General features: G+C 35.5%; 1 protein-coding gene across 1 annotated transcript; it reads right to left on the reverse strand.

Annotated features, from left to right (window-relative positions):
* Nucleotides 1-3,442: 3,442 nt before the first annotated feature.
* LOC105217449 (cysteine sulfinic acid decarboxylase) lies at nucleotides 3,443-8,598 on the reverse strand. Its single transcript, XM_011192445.3, has 3 exons — nucleotides 7,308-8,598; nucleotides 4,594-4,961; nucleotides 3,443-4,274 (listed from the first exon to the last, which is right to left on the reverse strand). The coding sequence occupies exons 1-3, from the start codon at nucleotides 8,058-8,060 to the stop codon at nucleotides 3,677-3,679; spliced, it is 1,719 nt and encodes a 572-aa protein (XP_011190747.1). The 5' UTR covers nucleotides 8,061-8,598; the 3' UTR covers nucleotides 3,443-3,676.
* Nucleotides 8,599-17,901: the final 9,303 nt, after the last annotated feature.

Genomic DNA, 17,901 nt, shown 5'->3' on the forward strand with positions numbered 1-17,901 from the left:
AATCGTTCCTGGCCACTCCCATGTGAATCACAGTCAGAAACTTTCCTCACTTACGTGAACTTCTACATATGACTCCATCCATCCATTCGTGGTTTTAATAAATATCAAGATTTATCACCACTTTAATATTAGTTCACATTTTTATAATAAATAACGTAAATGTATTGTTTAAAATTTTCATTTAAATGTGAATGTGATGTGGAGTCCGACCATTAATCGGTCTTGGCATCAGCATATTTGGCCGATTATTTTTACTTCTTTCAAATATCGCTTAAATCAGTGTTTTGTTTTTTTGAGATTTTAAAGCTTCAAATATGAATTCTTCTGGTCTCCTTATAAAACGCAGTAGACTGAACTAATCATTCCTCGTTCATTATTCATTCATTATTTTTGCATTAAATTGAAGGTTGTATATAGAATAATCCGATTTATGTCAAATATGCACAGTTTTGTTTAACAACTTGTTGAAATTTTGAAGATATTTCATATTGTCACTTTTATAGACACCCTCGTTGATATTGCTGTTTGCTGGGAGAGTAAATCTTAATAGTGTCTCTTGAGGCGAATTTTTCACAATTAACATCATTCGCCATGGACAGGTGTAGATAATAATCTCTTGGTACCTGGGGCCCTATTCCGTTTCTCGATTCGAAAGTAGATTCTATTCGAATTTAATATTCGACTCGAATGTGTTTTAGCATTCTGTAAAAAAATCGAATTAAGTTTATAAATATGCGAAAGTTGTACCACCCTGTGCCAGTATTTTCGAATGCTAAATGTCAAAATAAAATGAAATAACTTTAATTTATATGAAATATGGATTCCGTTGCATTGTGGAGGAGTTCGTTGCATTTTAGGTGGAGAACTAGGAAATTATTGAGGAAAGAATTGCGAGAAGATCTTTTAGAAATAAATCTAATATTATGGAATTATCGCCAAATTGGTGTTTTATTTACGGTTATAAATAGTTTTTACATTTGGGATTATAGTTTCATACACAACTTTAGACTTTCCAAGTAGGCCTTTAATTATGTCTTGCAATGCATAACTTATGAACTCACAAGAAAAGCTTTAAGCCTTTGGCAAAATTTGGATGTGATTGCATAAATTTCACCTTTATTTCAAATTTGTTTGGTTTTGTGTTAATAACTTTGGTTAGCCGAGTCCCTATTAATTGCATTTAAACTTCTTATCCAAGTAATAAAACTTATTAAAATAATTAAATTTTTCAAAAAATATTCTTTCTACAACTCATAAGCTATCGAATATTTTATACGAAATTCGAGTACATTTAACAATTAAATTCGAACTACGCAATTGCAAATATTCGTTATTCGGATTCACTATTCGAAAGTAGGATTGTAAATGCGAAAATAGAGTTACAGAATTCAAAACATTCGAATTCGAGAAAATTCATTTTCGAATCGAGTTACAGAATAGGGCCCCTGGTCTGGAATATAAGCTGGATGCAAAATAATCCCAAACAAGCTCCAGAAGATTATACCAAGCCACTAACAATATGTGTGACTTATCATTAACCTGGTGGAACACCATTGTTAACAGTACGGGTTCGAATTACATTTGGCCGTAGAGAGGTAGTTCAAAATAAAGTATTGTCTGCCAAATCAGTTTTCATCTACAGCGATCATCCACTTAAGAAACGTGTCGATCCTGCAACGAATCGCAGGTGGACATTCGGTCGATGAAGTTTTGCGTTCACTCGTGTTCGAACTTCATCATCAAAAATACCGATCGCACTTATACAACGCGAGATAGAAGATACTCAAGTCATCTCATTGAAAAATTACGGATTTCTTTTACTAGACCTACTATTTTCGAATTGGCTTCAAAGCTCTCATTTGTCGTTAAAGGAATAGCTTTTTCTGCTGACAGCCCAAATTGCTTGGAGATAACACGAATCACTTTTATTCTAACTAAAAATAATACTAATAAGTTATGACTATAATTAAGCCATAAATAAAGTTATGAAAGTATTATTTGATACACAGGATCACACTAGGGAGGGGCATATTCGGATGTAATTTATTATTGCCGTCCATTTCATGACCAATAAAAATAAAATCAATTGTTCTAACGTGATGGCATCCTGTACCATTACTCACTTGTGATGGCGGCTTAAACACACTTTTTCTTTGCGGAAATCATGAAGTATTGAAAGTCATCGGGTCTCTCTAAATTATAACGTTTTTCATCAGTAAAACAACTGAACACCGATCATTGAGTCGAGTGTCAGAATGATCACTGCAAGGCATGTACTCTTCCGCAAATTGAAGCCGCTTTTTTTGCGTATGGGATTCAGAAGGGAATTTTTCATAATTTTTGAACGCTAAAGATGTTTTGCATTTCTGATTGGATGCCGACTTAGTATAATTGTAGCCAAATCTAACCATGTTATGATCCGATCGTGTTATTTTTCGCCGTTTTGAGTTTTTTTTTTAATTAATCTGTATATTTTAAACATCTATCAATAGTTCTTGAGCAGCACTTTATTTTCTTGGCAATATTTCGACAACAGTCCTTGTGAGTGAAAGAAGTATACTTTTAGGCATTTCAGTAGGAACAAACAATTTTTTATTTTTATTTTTGCAAATACAGTGGAACTTCTCTAACTCGAATCACCATAATCCACAAAAAAACTTCGAGTTATAAATATAAATATTGATTTATACACAGTTTTAGTTATTTACATCGCATAAAGTTTTATTTAAATACGTTAAAACATGTATTCTGTAAATCGTTTGATGCAGTTTGCTATTATTGGCTCTTGACGTCTATATCCGACGTAAAATTTAAAATTTTGTATTTTGTCCTGACCAAAAAGTTCGATTTATGGAAGGAAATTTAACTTCTATTGCCAATTCAAGAGTTCGAGTTATGGAAATCTTCGAGTTATGGAAGTTCCACTGTATTACTAAAAAAACCAATTGATTTCCTAATATTAAGTTTTTTTTATTAATATAAATAATTGCTCCTTTTTTCCAAAGACAAAAAAATGTTAAGTGCGTCTAATTCAATGACCAACTGAAAGCGCATGTGGATTCATCGAAATTTCTCAAGTTCTGTTATGCTTGCACAAGTCAAGCAACTACGAGCAGTTTTTATCAAACAGGGCGTGAACTTTCATAATAAAAAGGTTTTGCTCAACTAAAACATTTGTACCTGGTAGTAAATATAACGGATTCTTTAGGGAAAAAATTGGTGCGTCTAACATTGCTCAAACGGGCAAATGTTTCAAAATCGATGGCAGAGTTCTCATTCTCTATTTCGATTATGTTGCTTTGTAGTATATTATCTGATGTCATTATCATCCACAGTTCGACGACATACGAGTATATACTCTTAGACTTAATAATTGACTTAGGCAGAGCAATTAATATTTCGCAGATTTTTACAAAATAGCGAAAATAAAAACTATAAAAAATAGATTTGCACGTGGATACTTATTTTATTATTATATATATTTGGTATTCATGTTAAAATGTAAAATTGTATTTTAATTGCAGCAAAAAAACAACTTGTTCCCTTTATTAATGCCTAAATGAAAATCAAATTCACGTTGATTACCGTTATATATGTTATACTACATACACCTAATAGTTAAATATTGGTTGATATTAATAGAGTTAAACATTTAATCTACAGTTTAAACCAATATTTACAAATTACAACCAAGTGATTCTATTTCATCTAGGAAATATTTCATATCATCCTTCGTAAGATTTGAACTTTGAAAAACTAATCTGAAGAAATTCGGTAGTTGCCGCAGGGGTTGGTAGGTAATCATCATTGAGCCCTTTTTAATCATACCTTCTTTGACCTTTGGTGCAACGGCATTCAGTTTCTCATTAAACAAATCACCACGTTCCATATTCCGTATACTCGGTGGTATATACCAAAAACTGACATTCGTGCATTCGGGCTTTTCCAGCACCAACTCAAAACCAGGTCGCTCTCTTATCATCTCAGTGATGCACTCTGACATTTTAAATGCCTGATTAACATGCTCCGCCAGACCGTTGGTGCCCTTTGCCTTCCACATAAACCAGAATTTATAGACATCTGCACGTCGTCCGCATTGTATGTGCTTGTCACCGGTGTCGTATGATGTGTCATAAAATTTATCCTTTTGGAAGAGATATGTTGCATTTGTGGAATGACAATTGCTCAGTATGTCCTTGTGGCGTGTGAGAAAGGTTGAGCATTGTTGAGAGGCGATTAGAAGCTTATGTGGATTCCAGGTGACAGAGTCAGAGCTTAGAAATAATAATAATAATAATAATAATATTTAATTGTAATTAAATGAGAGTTTAAAAATAAATAGATCTTGGTATTTTGACTTCAAAAATATTAAGATTTTTTGTATGTTGAAATGTGTAAGAATTCGATGTTTATGAAAATGCAATACGTCACTCTGTACCAATAATATCGTAACCAAGATAAATCAGAACGATATGTAAAATATCAGAGCAGCATTATGACTCAACTTCGAGAGAAATAGACTTTTTATTCACCAGTGTGGTTTCTGTGAGCCAACATACATATAGATATTTAATAAGAAAATTGTGAAATTACCGTTCAATGCCCTTCAACAAATGACGATATTTGTTTGAAACTAGTGCACCTCCACCCCAGGCAGCATCAGTGTGGAACCACATATTGTATTGCTCACATATATCAGCTATACGATTCAAGTCATCAAATGCACCTAAAACCGTTGTGCCGGCCGTTGCGGAAACCATCAATGGACGTGCACCGTTATTTAGGTAATGTTTGACCTTGGCCTCAAGATCGTCAATATCCATTTTACCGAATTTATCTGTAGAAATTTTGCACACACTTTCGCTGCCGAAGCCCATGAACATTGCCAACTTCTCTACGGAATAATGTGCGTCTTGTGAGGTGAAAATTATTAACTGTTTGCCAGCACATAATCCATATTTCTGTTAGAAATATATAAATGATAAAATATAATAACTATTAACTGTATTTGAAATTAGTGATAACAATGACTTTATCCAATAATATAATTTATATATTCTTTACATTTCATCTGAAAAATATGCTCTCTTAAAAGGTCACACCAGTGTTTTTATTTTTGAAATATTTGGGTGAAACAAAAGCAAGATATGAAGCACCAAAGTGATCAGACTTGAGAAAATCGAAATGCGTTGTCACTCATACGCCCTGACACACATAACGACATATGTGAAAAAAAAATGTTAAGCATTTGCAAACAAATAACGTGTATCAAGTCCAGTGTTCATAACATAAGATTATTTAAGCTTAAAAACGGGCGTTTAAATCGAATTAGAGTTCGGAGATGATTTTCTCTTTTCATTTTTGGCAGCAGACAGCAATCTTAACCTTTAACCTAGCACAGTGGTTCTGGGTTACAGTGGTTATCCGATGTGGTCACTTTTTTTACTATATATTTCAAACAATTTCTAGATTTTTGGTGAAAATTTCATAGTCATATCTCAATGGAAAGTATTTATGGCCTCGCCTTAATACAAGCCGAACCACTATGCCTTGTCAGCCAATTGGTTAATTGTCTCAAATAGAATGTCAACGATTCCATAATATGCTGAACCGAGATTTTTGAAGTTTTCTGTTGTTGATGCCCACTCAAAAACACACAAATGTTTTCTTGTATTAGGCAGTTCTTCAAAGGTTTCACACACCACACTGCAAATTCTTTATAATTACGTTATCGGTGTGCTGTGTTACGAAAACCAATTACGAAATTCGAAAGCAAATTCTAAATGCATTTTAATGACGATCTAAAATTTCAGACACATATATGTATTTACATATGTACATATGTAAAAATTGACATGCAGCAATTACTCATACCATTCATTCAACAATTGAAAACTCGTGTATAAGGTTTGCATGCTGTACATACATACATATGAAATTGCACCATTTAGGGGACTGATAATTATTTAGTTTATGAATTAACTGCACTAGTAAATGTGTATATGTGCTGATATTAAGAGAATTCGCTGTTTTATTGCACATACTACGTACACATATATGTATTATTTCCCTTTCAATTTGCACGTGAAACTTCTTATACTCGTATATGTACATATGTAGTATATATGTACATATGATATATGCAAATGTATTCAATATGTATGTTTGTATGTATGTACGTATGTATGTAATTCATTCAAAAATTGCTCTTGAACCATTAATGACGATAGCATTGACTTGGCAACACTATTGTTTAATACAAATTTATATAATTGCTTTATTGCATTAACTATGTGTTATGTACATACATACATGTGTAATTGTCTCTAATGAATTTCAAAGACACTAATTTTCTTTATTATTGAGTATGTATGTTTATTTAGTATAGTATATACATATGTATGTGGCAATTGAAATTAACATGCATCAGTATAGTGTTATAAATCACCAAATAAACCTTCATACTAGACACTCTTCATTTAGTATATTAGTGGACTTTAAGTCCCCAAAATTGTACAAATTCTTATTTAAAGCATAACAAACACCCTCGTTTTCTTAGATAATATGCATATGTGGCAATATAGGAAAGTTTTTGAAATGTAAAATAAACGAATTTTAGAATTTTGAAAAGAAGTGAAAGTACATGCTTTAACTTACTACAAAATCTTTTTTTTTATACCAAACTAAAGTTCATGATTAAATGTTGAGAATATTGCATATGGCATAAGCCATTGCAGATTTTTAGGTTTATAGTAGGAATCTCGGTATATACTTGCTTGTAATATTTTGTATTTTGAAGCAGTGATTTGTAATTGGAAATTAACATCGAGTTTGTTGGAGTCAATTAATGAAGTGGTTTATGAATTAATTCATACATACATACATACATATATATTTTTTTACAGTGTTTAAAGGATTACATCTTGTTAGAAAAATTGATGTTTTTAATTTCATTTCATATCAAGTTAATATCAAGTCAATCCGACGGTTATTTTTTAAGTTACACGCATAATTGTAACAACGCGTCAGAGCATTTGAAAGAAGTGGGCCGGTGTGGCGCCTTTTTTTTCTCAAAACTGTGATTTAAAAGTCGGTGACAAAGATTTCTCGGAAATGGCTGAACCGATTAGTCTCAAAGTCTCAAAGTTTTACACAGGCTTCTGAACTTTCAATTACTTGATCGAAGTTTTTTTACCGATAAAAATTGTTTTCTTTATACACAGTTTATTTTTTACCAAAATTATGGCAATTTTTTTATCGTTCCAACCTAATGCAGACGTACTGATAAGCTTCAATTTGTCACTCACCTTTGTTTCCGGTGCATGCTTGTAACGCGCACAGCTGATACCATAACCATTGGCAATGGAGCCGCCTGGGCAGAAAATGCCATCACCATAGCCATCATTTGGAAAGCCGACAATGCGACGCATTTCAGCCAACACTGTCTCCTCCATGAGCGTAAAAATCGGTGCCACCTCATATGTATACACACTCGGATTCAAGGCATCCGTCAGCCATTGGCCGATTAGCGCATACACGTCTACACCGGAATAAAGTTGATTTATAAAGTACGGATGTCCGGTCTTCACCGAATACTTAATTGTTGCCTTCAATAATTCGACTAATTTAGCGCTCGTTTCCGGTTCCGCTTTTAAATCGAAATCAAATAATTGCTGCAATTCGCTAGGCGCATGCCACTCAACCACTTTAGTGGCACGATTTGTGCCTGCCAACACCGCCGATTTGATGATTTCATCCATGCAGGTGCGTATGAAATTCTCACAATTCACATCAGGATGACCGGATACGAAATGTGCCGTTGGTAGCGCATCATCCTTATTGTTGTTACTGTTGTTATTATAAGTGCTATTGGTGACATTTGCAGTGCCGTTATTCAGATGCGCCTTCATTGCTGACCCTTTAACATCTGCACTAGGAATATCAAAACTATTCGCGCCAGCATCCGTTGCGGCGCTTGTCAGTTCTTTGTCAACGCTCTTCAGATGCTTTTTAAATATAGACTCAGTGTAGTGAGTGGGTAAACTATTGCTGGCCAACATTTTTGTGCTGTTATGTGTTTGCTTTTGCTTTTGTGACTTTTAATTATATATTCTTTGTGCTTTTATTGTTTTGTTTCTAGTTTGTTTATACTGTTAATTTCGTAACCTTCAACTATATAGTTAGTCTGAAGGCACACTGTTGGTGTATGTGGATTGTTTATTATTTTATATAGAGCAGTAAATGGTCATGTAATGCCCAGCGTCCCGTAGTGTTTCGCTAGATTTTTGTGATTTCTTTTGCGTTGCAATTCAATTTACTTTAATATTTTTATATTTTTTTTTTTTGGTTGTATTATTTGTTTACACACTTGTTACATGAATATCACATTCACAAATATATACAAAGTATATAGTTCATTTAGTATATAGACGATTCTTTCATAAGAAATTTCCTTTCATTTACTTTTACTAATTTAGTTTTGAAAAATAATCTTTGGTTGTAAACGGTACAGCACAAAAATGAACGAGTTGCAGTTAAATTACTTGCGACGATCTTAACAACAATCCGCGTCTTACCAATCTGAGTGTCCGTCAAAATGTGCTGCTGCTTTTATAAATGCGCACACTTGCAAGATCGGTCTGATTGATCTGTGTAAGCCGAACGTGGTGCCTTCGTGCATTCGTTAACGTTCTACCGCAGACGCTGACGCGGCTGTAAGATCATTGTAATTACATCTGCGCTGCGTTTAAATATGTACATATGTAAGTATGTATGTAGGCGCTGCGGTCGGCCACTGGGAATGTTACACCTGCACAATTGTCGCATGCCATCTGTTGGCGGTAATGCACATTAACTTATATATGTACATACATGTACATATATGTTATGTTTAGCTGAAGTTATGCTATACATATATGTATGTATGTACCCATTTAGTTTCCGTGTAATGCTTGTGCACTAGATTTATTTTTTATTTATGATCTATGGACTTTCCCGTTTAATCAGTCGTAGTAGTTACTCATTCGATCAGCATCATTACATATGTATGTATGAACGAAATTTGTGTGAAATTTACAACGTAAATTAGGAATTATGTTTAGGTACAGTGGCGCAATCTGCAAGATAATATAAAAATCAGTATACTAGACGGTGGAATAAGTTGTAATTGTAAATATTTGTTTAAGAGTTAAGGCTCATAATTTTCTCAAATTTATATACAATTGAACTTCCATAACTCGAAATTATCCATAACTCTTGGCAATGGAAGTAAAATTTCATACAAATTACCTTCCGTAACTCAGAAGCTTCTCTAACTCCAAGTTTTTTGTGGATTATGGTGATTCGATTTGGTGCAGTCTGTCATTTTTTTCTTGAGTAAAGTCTGACGCATGCCTGACGATTGGAATCACAGTGTGCTCTGCCCAATCCATAAAAAGGGAGATCCCACAAACTGTGGGATCCCCAATCCCCAATTACCGTGGGATAAGCCTCCTAAATATCGCCTATAAGGTTCTGTCGAGCGTACTGTGTGAAAGAATTAAGCCCACCATCAACAAACTGATTGGACCTTATCAGTGTGGCTTTAGACCTGGAAAGTCCACCATGGACCAGATATTCACCATGCGCTAAATCTTGGAGAAGACCCGTGAAAAGAGGATCGACACACACCATCTTTTTGTCGATTTCAAAGCTGCTTTCGACAGCACGAAAAGGAGCTGCCTTTATGCCGCGATGTCTGAATTTGGTATCCCCGCAAAACTAATACGGCTGTGTAAGTTGACGTTGAGCAACACCAAAAGTTTGGGAAGGACCTCTCCGAGCCGTTCGATACCAAACGAGGTTTCAGACAAGGTGACTCACTATCGTGCGACTTCTTGAACTCGATGTTGGAGAAAATAATACGAGCTGCAGAGCTAAATAGAGAAGGTACAATCTTCTACAAGAGTGTACAGCTGCTGGCGTACGCCGATGATATTGATATCATCGGAAGCAACAATCGCTCCGTTTGTACTGCTCTTTCCCGCATGGATAAAGAGGCGAAGCGAATGGGTCTGGAGGTGAATGAAGACAAGACGAAATATCTCCTGTCATCAAGCAAACAGTCGGCGCACTCGCGTCTTGGCTCCCACGTCACTGTTGACAGTCATAACTTCGAAGTTGTAGATAATTTCGTATACCTGGGAACCAGTATCAACAACACCAACAATGTCAGCCTCAAAATCCAGCGCAGAATCACTCTTGCCAACAGGTGCTACTTTGGACTGAGTAGGCAATTGAACAGTAAAGTCCTCTCTCGACGAACCAAAATCAAACTCTACAAGTCGCTTATCATTCCCGTCCTGCTTTATGGTGCAGAAGCTTGGACGATGTCAACATCAGATGAGACGACACTAGGAGTTTTCGAGAACGATGAGCTGTACGAGTTATACGACGACATTGACATAGTTCAGCGAATAAAAAGGTAGCGGCTACGCTGGCTAGGTCATGTTGTCCGAATGGACGAAAACACTCCAGCCCTGAAAGTATTCGATGCAGTACCCGCCGGAGGCAGCCGAGGAAGGGGAAGGCCTCCACTCCGTTGGAGGGACCAGGTGGAGAGCGATCTGGTTACACTTGGAATCTCCAACTGGCGCCGAACTGCGAAGGAAAGAGAGGAGTGGCGCGCTATCATTGATTCCGCTATAACCGGCTAAACGGTTGAACGCCAATCACATACAAAGTGCATTTTCGGGTTATAAAAACATTTTTCAATTCGTAGAATGTTTTTCTGACCTATTGTTGTTACTGACTTTTTATAAACAATTTACTGCTAATACTTGCGGTAAAAAATCGATCTTTTGTGTAAATCTCTTAATAAAGATAAAAGTGATTCCTAAAATTGGTCCAGTAGCCGTCATATTGTTGATTTTTGGATGTCTTTGAACTATCATAACCTTTTCAAAACTATTCATTCCAATTTTATTTTGTAAAATCCGGATGATATCGGTATCCCATATATGTATATCCGGATATTGGAATATGCAGGTTAAACGGATGGTTGAAAAGACTGAATTCAATATTTTTCCCTATTGCAAGTATTATGAAATATTTTTTGATGGACATTAAAGAGTCTTTGTAATTTTAATGAGAAATATCTACTGAAATTGAGAAATCTCAATAAATGTTACCGCGAGGGTGGTATGGAATGGTTGGGTTATTCTCGAGTAGCTTAAAGCCTTCGTGTACATAACCGATTGTTTGAATATGTGATTTGGTCTCATATTATACAGAAATTAGGAAAAGTCGATATCAACAGTGCAGCCTACCGTTCATCTAATAATCTAATAAATTTATCTACTAACTCAATCAAATGTCAGGACATTGAAACCTTGTCTGATTTAACTGTTAAATTTTCCGTCATGAAACCTTCAAGTTTTTCGTATATCCAAATGAAACACTCTTAACCTATGGGCTGGATTTATTGTCATATTATTTATTTTTGTTTTTCATTCGCAGGTTCCTATAACTTTGTAAGTCACTCAATAAACTTGTGGTTTTCTTGTGAAATTTTTAATATGTGTTTTTACATATACTATTTTTTTATTATATGAATTCGTTAAATTTCACTTTAATTTATAAAACTTTATATTAATTGTAAAAATAATGAGCACTATATACAATTATTACTATTTCCTTCTCAAATTCATTAATTAGCATATGTAAATAAGAATGTCATGTTTTAGGGTGATGGTTTTGAAATGTTTAGAATATGATTGTCTATGGTAAAGACACGTATATATTAGGGCTCTTAAAATTATTCGAATAACCTGAAAACCGATTTTTGGAATATCCGGTTTGTAACCGTTCGTATGGACATTAACCGATTAGTAATATTCCAATGTTCTGCTGCGAGTATTTGAATAAATGATTTTTGTTTGTTTTTATTTGTGAAAATGTCAATTGTGCGCATTTTTCATGGGTTCAATTTTTTTCATTAAAATGATAAATATAATGAACTTGCACTATTCGAATAGTCGACAACGAACGGTTAACCGGATAGTCGGGAATGAGCGGTTAATCGAATAATCGACAACTTACAACTATCCGGATACTGCAAACCGAATATTATTATTCGAATAATGACCTATCCGGTTAATTTGGTTAATCGACGGTTAGTCGAATACCAAGAACTCTAGTATATATACATATACTATATAGATGACAAATAGTCGTCTAATTCTTTAGATTCCTTTGATAATATTAGTAGCAATATTTTGAGAGAACATATTAGGAAAAATTATTGACTTTCAGACGAAAGGGCAATTATGAATAAGGAATTCCTGTATGGTATTGGGAACCTGTCAGATTTATCATTATATAGATATATATATGTATATAGTATATTCCCAAAGTTCCTAGGTGGAACACAGCGCCTTAATAAACAATTTATAATTTGATTTATTTAAAGCTAGAAATTGATTTGTCTCCAGGAATGGCCTAATGTTTTGCTTCTGCTTCAACTTGCCGCCTCCATGTATCGGCTGGTCTTGCTCGTCTGCGACTCTCTTGAGGATTCCACTCTAATGCTGTTCTTGTGATGTCATTATGGGGCTTACGCAACGTGTGCCAGATCCATCTCCATTTATGGCGACGGTTTTCGATGTGGAAAGGTCAAGATCCGCGTTTCTTATGATATTGGGCCGGAGTATCCGCATACTCTTGCGGAGATAGCCATTAATAAAGGAAATGTTTGAAGGGCACAGGATGTTAGATTCCATGTTTCACATCCATATAACTGCTGATTTAACATTAACGTCGAATATTTTCAGTATTGTGCGTCTAGATATGTGCGTTGCTCTCCAAAGCTTATGTAGCGCCCCAAATGTGCGTTCGCTAGGAGTGGCGTGCGCTACTCCACCGACTGCTCAACAATCACTCAATTTGTTTATATGATCGATACATGAACAACGAGGTCGAAAGTAAGTTTGATCTCCTCGTAACCCCTGCAACAGAGTTGGATAGTCTTTAATGAATAACATGCGCTATAATTTGGCTTTCCATGTTAAGCAGCGTGATACCTCTCCATTTTTTGCACTCAGAAAGGTTATCCTTCCTTGGGATAAGTGTAATAATTGCTTCTTTAAGCTCAAATGCTATTTTTACAGAATTCCAAACGTTTTCCGGTAAGGGATACGGCATACGAGCACTTATCTTTGGGTCAGCTTTGAGTAGCTCCGAGTTGATTTTGTCAGATTTATCATTAAGTGTTTAAAATTTAAATTGCAAACCCAACATTTTTTTTAGTTAATCATTTTTCATAAATTTTGAAGAGAAACGAATTTGTCTTTGAAAGTTTGTTAAAAAAACTTAAGGACACATAACTCTACAAATATTATGGAAAAAACATTTTACATTATTATTAAAAAAAACTAAATGTTCTACAAATATATTCTTCAGAAAATTTCTATGAGGACACAGATAAAAGCAGTTTAAGTTTGTAAATATAATTATATATTGTACTTTTAAGGGAACGAAAATATTGACGAATGGCGTATTCATCTAACAACTTATATGCAATGCAGAAAAATATACATACATGCATAAATTTAACATATGTATATAGATCCATATCGTCGAATGAAAAGAATATGCTTCAAGTTCTCAATAGTCTAGCCATTCAGTGGTAAAGGCGTACTATATCGCTTAAACCTTTTCCATTGATATTTTAGTTCAAAATTAAAAAAAAATAAAAAGCTACAGCCGGTTTCACGAAACAAATTTAAGTGAAAAATTATTTATTTCAGTTTCACCATTTGACTTAATTTTTATTTAAATGATATCGCTTTGCCATTTAAATATTATTTAAATACTTTCATATGCAACAATGTTTACATTTTTCTATCAGCTGATATCATTTTTGTTTTTTTTTTTTCATTTTGACAAATAAATCCAATTTTTTGTTTACATAAATATGCTTTTATTCTTTCTAATATGTATGCCTTTTAATTTGTTGTATGTCTATTTTGAATATAGTGAAACCCAGAAAACTTAAGTACAAACTTAAATAAAATCTAAAATTAAAATTAAATATAACTTAATTTTCAATGAAAAAATTTCGTGAAACCGGCTGTTCGCCTTTCACATAGACTTAAAACAACATTATCTTTCTTTTGCACACTTTTACAATACTTCCGAATTTTATATTATATGTTATATTTCCGTTATTACAAACCATAGTATAGATTACCTAACACTGAATTAGTTATGAAGCGCTCGAGGTTAATTTATGTCTTTATTACCACCCTTGGTGAATAGCCATATACCTTCCGAGTTTATGTAGATATAAGTACATATAAAATTGTATTATGGGAATATGTGTTTGAGTAGCAATAACAAGACGTAATAGTTATTACAGGGCAAATAATGTTTTATAGTTTCTTCCACGTGGATGTTTCATTACTGAGTATATTAATTAGATGTTGTTAGTGTATATATATATACATACATATATGTATCTAGAAAACGTAAAGCATAAGTCTAGTTATCGTCGTGTTCATCTAACGAGAGGCCCAAGAAACATGCACAACAACAACTACGAAAATACCCCCAAAGGCAACGGTAGTGGCAATGAAAACTGACTCATGGTAAAACCAACCCACCCAGTACTAGCATCTAAGGAGGCAGGGGGAAACCACCCGTACACCAGGAGCGGCTGGTGTCAAAAGGCGTCAATTCCTCGACCGACTTACGTCTGAAGAGAGATCTCTCTTTGAGGAACACGCCAGGGATGATGAGCTTCCCTCTACTAGCCAAAAACCGGTAGACTCGTCACCACGCACTACACCTGTGAGCAAAACCTGGAATAGATCTAGTAATCGGAGGAGAGCAAACCCGATACAAATTCCGGCGGATGGTTGCCAGGGGGCTACGACTAGGGATGGCAACGATTAATCATTTGATTAAATTAATCGATTATTTTCATTCAATTTACGATTTAATTCCATCGAAACACCTTTTCTAATTACTCGACTATTACTCGAGTAATTGCAAAATAATCGCAAACAGCATTTTGAAATTTAATACATTTTATGTTCATCTAAGTTAGCGTACAAGGGTCGAAATTGGTCGCATCAGTCATTAATGACTGGAAACGGTGTAAACATAGTTAAATTCTAATATGTCAACGTAGTTTAATATCAACAAATGAATGTCTGGTAACACTGCATTTACAGTTAAGTCAAACGCATTTTACGTTCAGTTGTTTGAAGAGCAATGGCGTCAGTTAAAAGCGAAGTGTGGACATTTTTTTAATAAAATAGCAATAACTACGTTAAATGTCAACTTTGCTGCAAAAATTTAAAATTTTCTAATAACGCAACAAATATGTTGCAGTATTTAAAATTAAAGCATGCAACAGTAGCCTGCAAATTGTGGTAAGTTGGAGCAATCGGTATTACATTTTAAATTTCTTCTAGTTATATATAAATATATGTGTACAAATTAGACTCTGAAATCTAGGAGTAACGATAATGTTCCCCTAAGTGATGATGACACTGACACCATGATTGAAATGCCGAGTTGCAGCAGCAAGCCAATTAATGAAAGCCCTTCAGCTTCGAAACACTATTGATGCTTGGGAAGAAATGAAAACCGTACGGACTTTCAAAAAAGTATTGTCATCTACTTGGTATCTCAGTACCTGCTGAGCGGCTTTTCTTAAAATCGGGTGCAACTGCGACCGAAAAACGCAATCGTTTGACAACAAAACGTTTATCGAAATTGCTTTTTCTTCAAACTTGGTTGAACAGACTTCTAAATTTTCTTGACTTCAATAAATATATTTTCCTTTATACTAAGACAAATGAATTTTTAATACGATATTTTAATTTTATTTTCGTTTTTGTTTTTGTGTATATAGCAACATAATTTGAATGTCTGAAATAAGAATATAGTCTCCTATATTTTATTGGTTTTATTTTTACGCAAAGTTGCAAAACATAGTCTTTCAAGTAAGAGGCAATTCTTTTACTTTAAGATTGCTGTACATATTTTGAAAAATTTAATACCATTGTGCTACTTAACTTCAAATATAGACCATTTTCTCTTTTAGGATATGTCTCGGACTCTGTGATAGAGCATTATAATACAAAATTCGGCCCTGAAACTTGGTGGTGGTCTTTATGCAATTTAGTATTATTTGAAAACATTAGAATTAATCGATTACTCGTTTTTTTTACATTAATTGCAATTAATTGCAATTATTTTTTTATATCTTGCAATTAATCATTTGATTATTTAATCGATTAAAAAAAATTGTTTGCCATCCCTAGCTACGACAACCCCATGAGAGCTGGCCGCTATTCTGATGCCCTCAAAAGCATCAGGATGGCGGTACTTCCGTGAAATTACCCAGCGGAAGGTATGGAGGCTGGAATGCTGACCACATTTCAGGAGGTTATTATGGATGAGGTGCTCAAAGCTTGGAAACATCCTCTATCGTTTTTGGGCATCCTCTTCCGATCAGGACTATTGTTGATCGACTGCAGAGATGAACAAACAGCATTCTGGCTGTCGGAGACTGCTCCACGCCTGGAAGAATGGACTGGGCCGTCACTCTGTACCAGGCGAGGAGATGATATACCGAGCATATACAACATGACGGTATTTCTCCCAAGATGCGCCGCCAAGGCATCGGAATATGTCTTTGATCTGCTGAAAGCGTAAAATGAGGGCCTAAGCACCTCGGCCTGGAGGGTCATCAGCGACAGTGATGTGGAAGCGGGTCTCCGACTGAACATCGGCATCGATGATCAGTCCTATGCCTTAATCCCCAAAAAAGGATGCCGACTGTACTTTAGATACAGTACGGTTGTGATACGACTCTGGAATAAAAAGGATACGGATGACAAAACCAAACTGTTGCAGAGCTTAGTACTCCGCCCGTTGCGTCATCTAGCCTTAGGTGCTCTGCACCAGACAATTCAGAGGAGCAGTCTGATGGGAGTGATCAGAACGCACTGCCAACTACCCAAGAGCTCTTGGACGGACTTGCTCCGGAGGCCATGCAGGTTGACAAGAGCTGTGAGGAGAAAGAGGGTATGCAGGATGGCAAGACCTGTGAGGAAAAGAAACCACTCCTAGAGGAGCCGGTATGATCCCAACCCTCATGTCGATAGCCCAAGTGAACCTGCACAGAGCTAAGTCATCCTCGGCTGTCATCTCGAACAGGTTCATCTCGGATAACTTGGGTGCCCTCCTAATACAGGAACCATGGGCTTTTAAAGGAGAGGTTAAAGGCCTCACAGAAAACAACAGGAAGGTAAGTTGGGATCTCTCATAAGCAATGTGAGTTGTCAGCCAACATTAGTCAGCCAGGCTCCGCAAAGCCCTAGCCAAAGGAGCAATAGAGACGAAATTAGTTATCAGGAAGCCTGATGGTAGATACACAACCAGTTTAGAGGAAAGGGCGAGACTTCTGCTTCAGACGCATTTTCCAGGTGTGATCTCTACAGAGCAGTTAGTCCCTATGGAGAATCATAAACCGGGCCCACCGGACTGGAAGATGGCCAAGGAAATATTTCATGCAGACTCTGTAAAGTGGGCCATGGGAACCTTTAAGAGGTATAAATTACCAGGAGTGGATGATATCTTTCCAGCGCTACTCCAACGTGATCAGGAACATATCCTCATTCACCTTGTAAGGTTGATGAGAGATAGCTTAGCACATGCCTTTATCCCGAAAAAATGGAGAGTTGCACTAGTTGTCTTCATACCAAAAGTAGGAAGGAGGGACTACTCTTTGGCTAAACCTTAACAGTCTTACCTCTTTCCTGCTGAAGGGGATTGAGGAAATTGTGGACAACTATGTCAGAACTGTGGCGTTAGAGTACTACCCCTTGCACGCAAGTCAGCATGCCTACA

This window comes from Zeugodacus cucurbitae, chromosome 3 (genome assembly GCF_028554725.1).
Source record: "Zeugodacus cucurbitae isolate PBARC_wt_2022May chromosome 3, idZeuCucr1.2, whole genome shotgun sequence".
NCBI classification, from domain to species: domain Eukaryota; kingdom Metazoa; phylum Arthropoda; class Insecta; order Diptera; family Tephritidae; genus Zeugodacus; species Zeugodacus cucurbitae.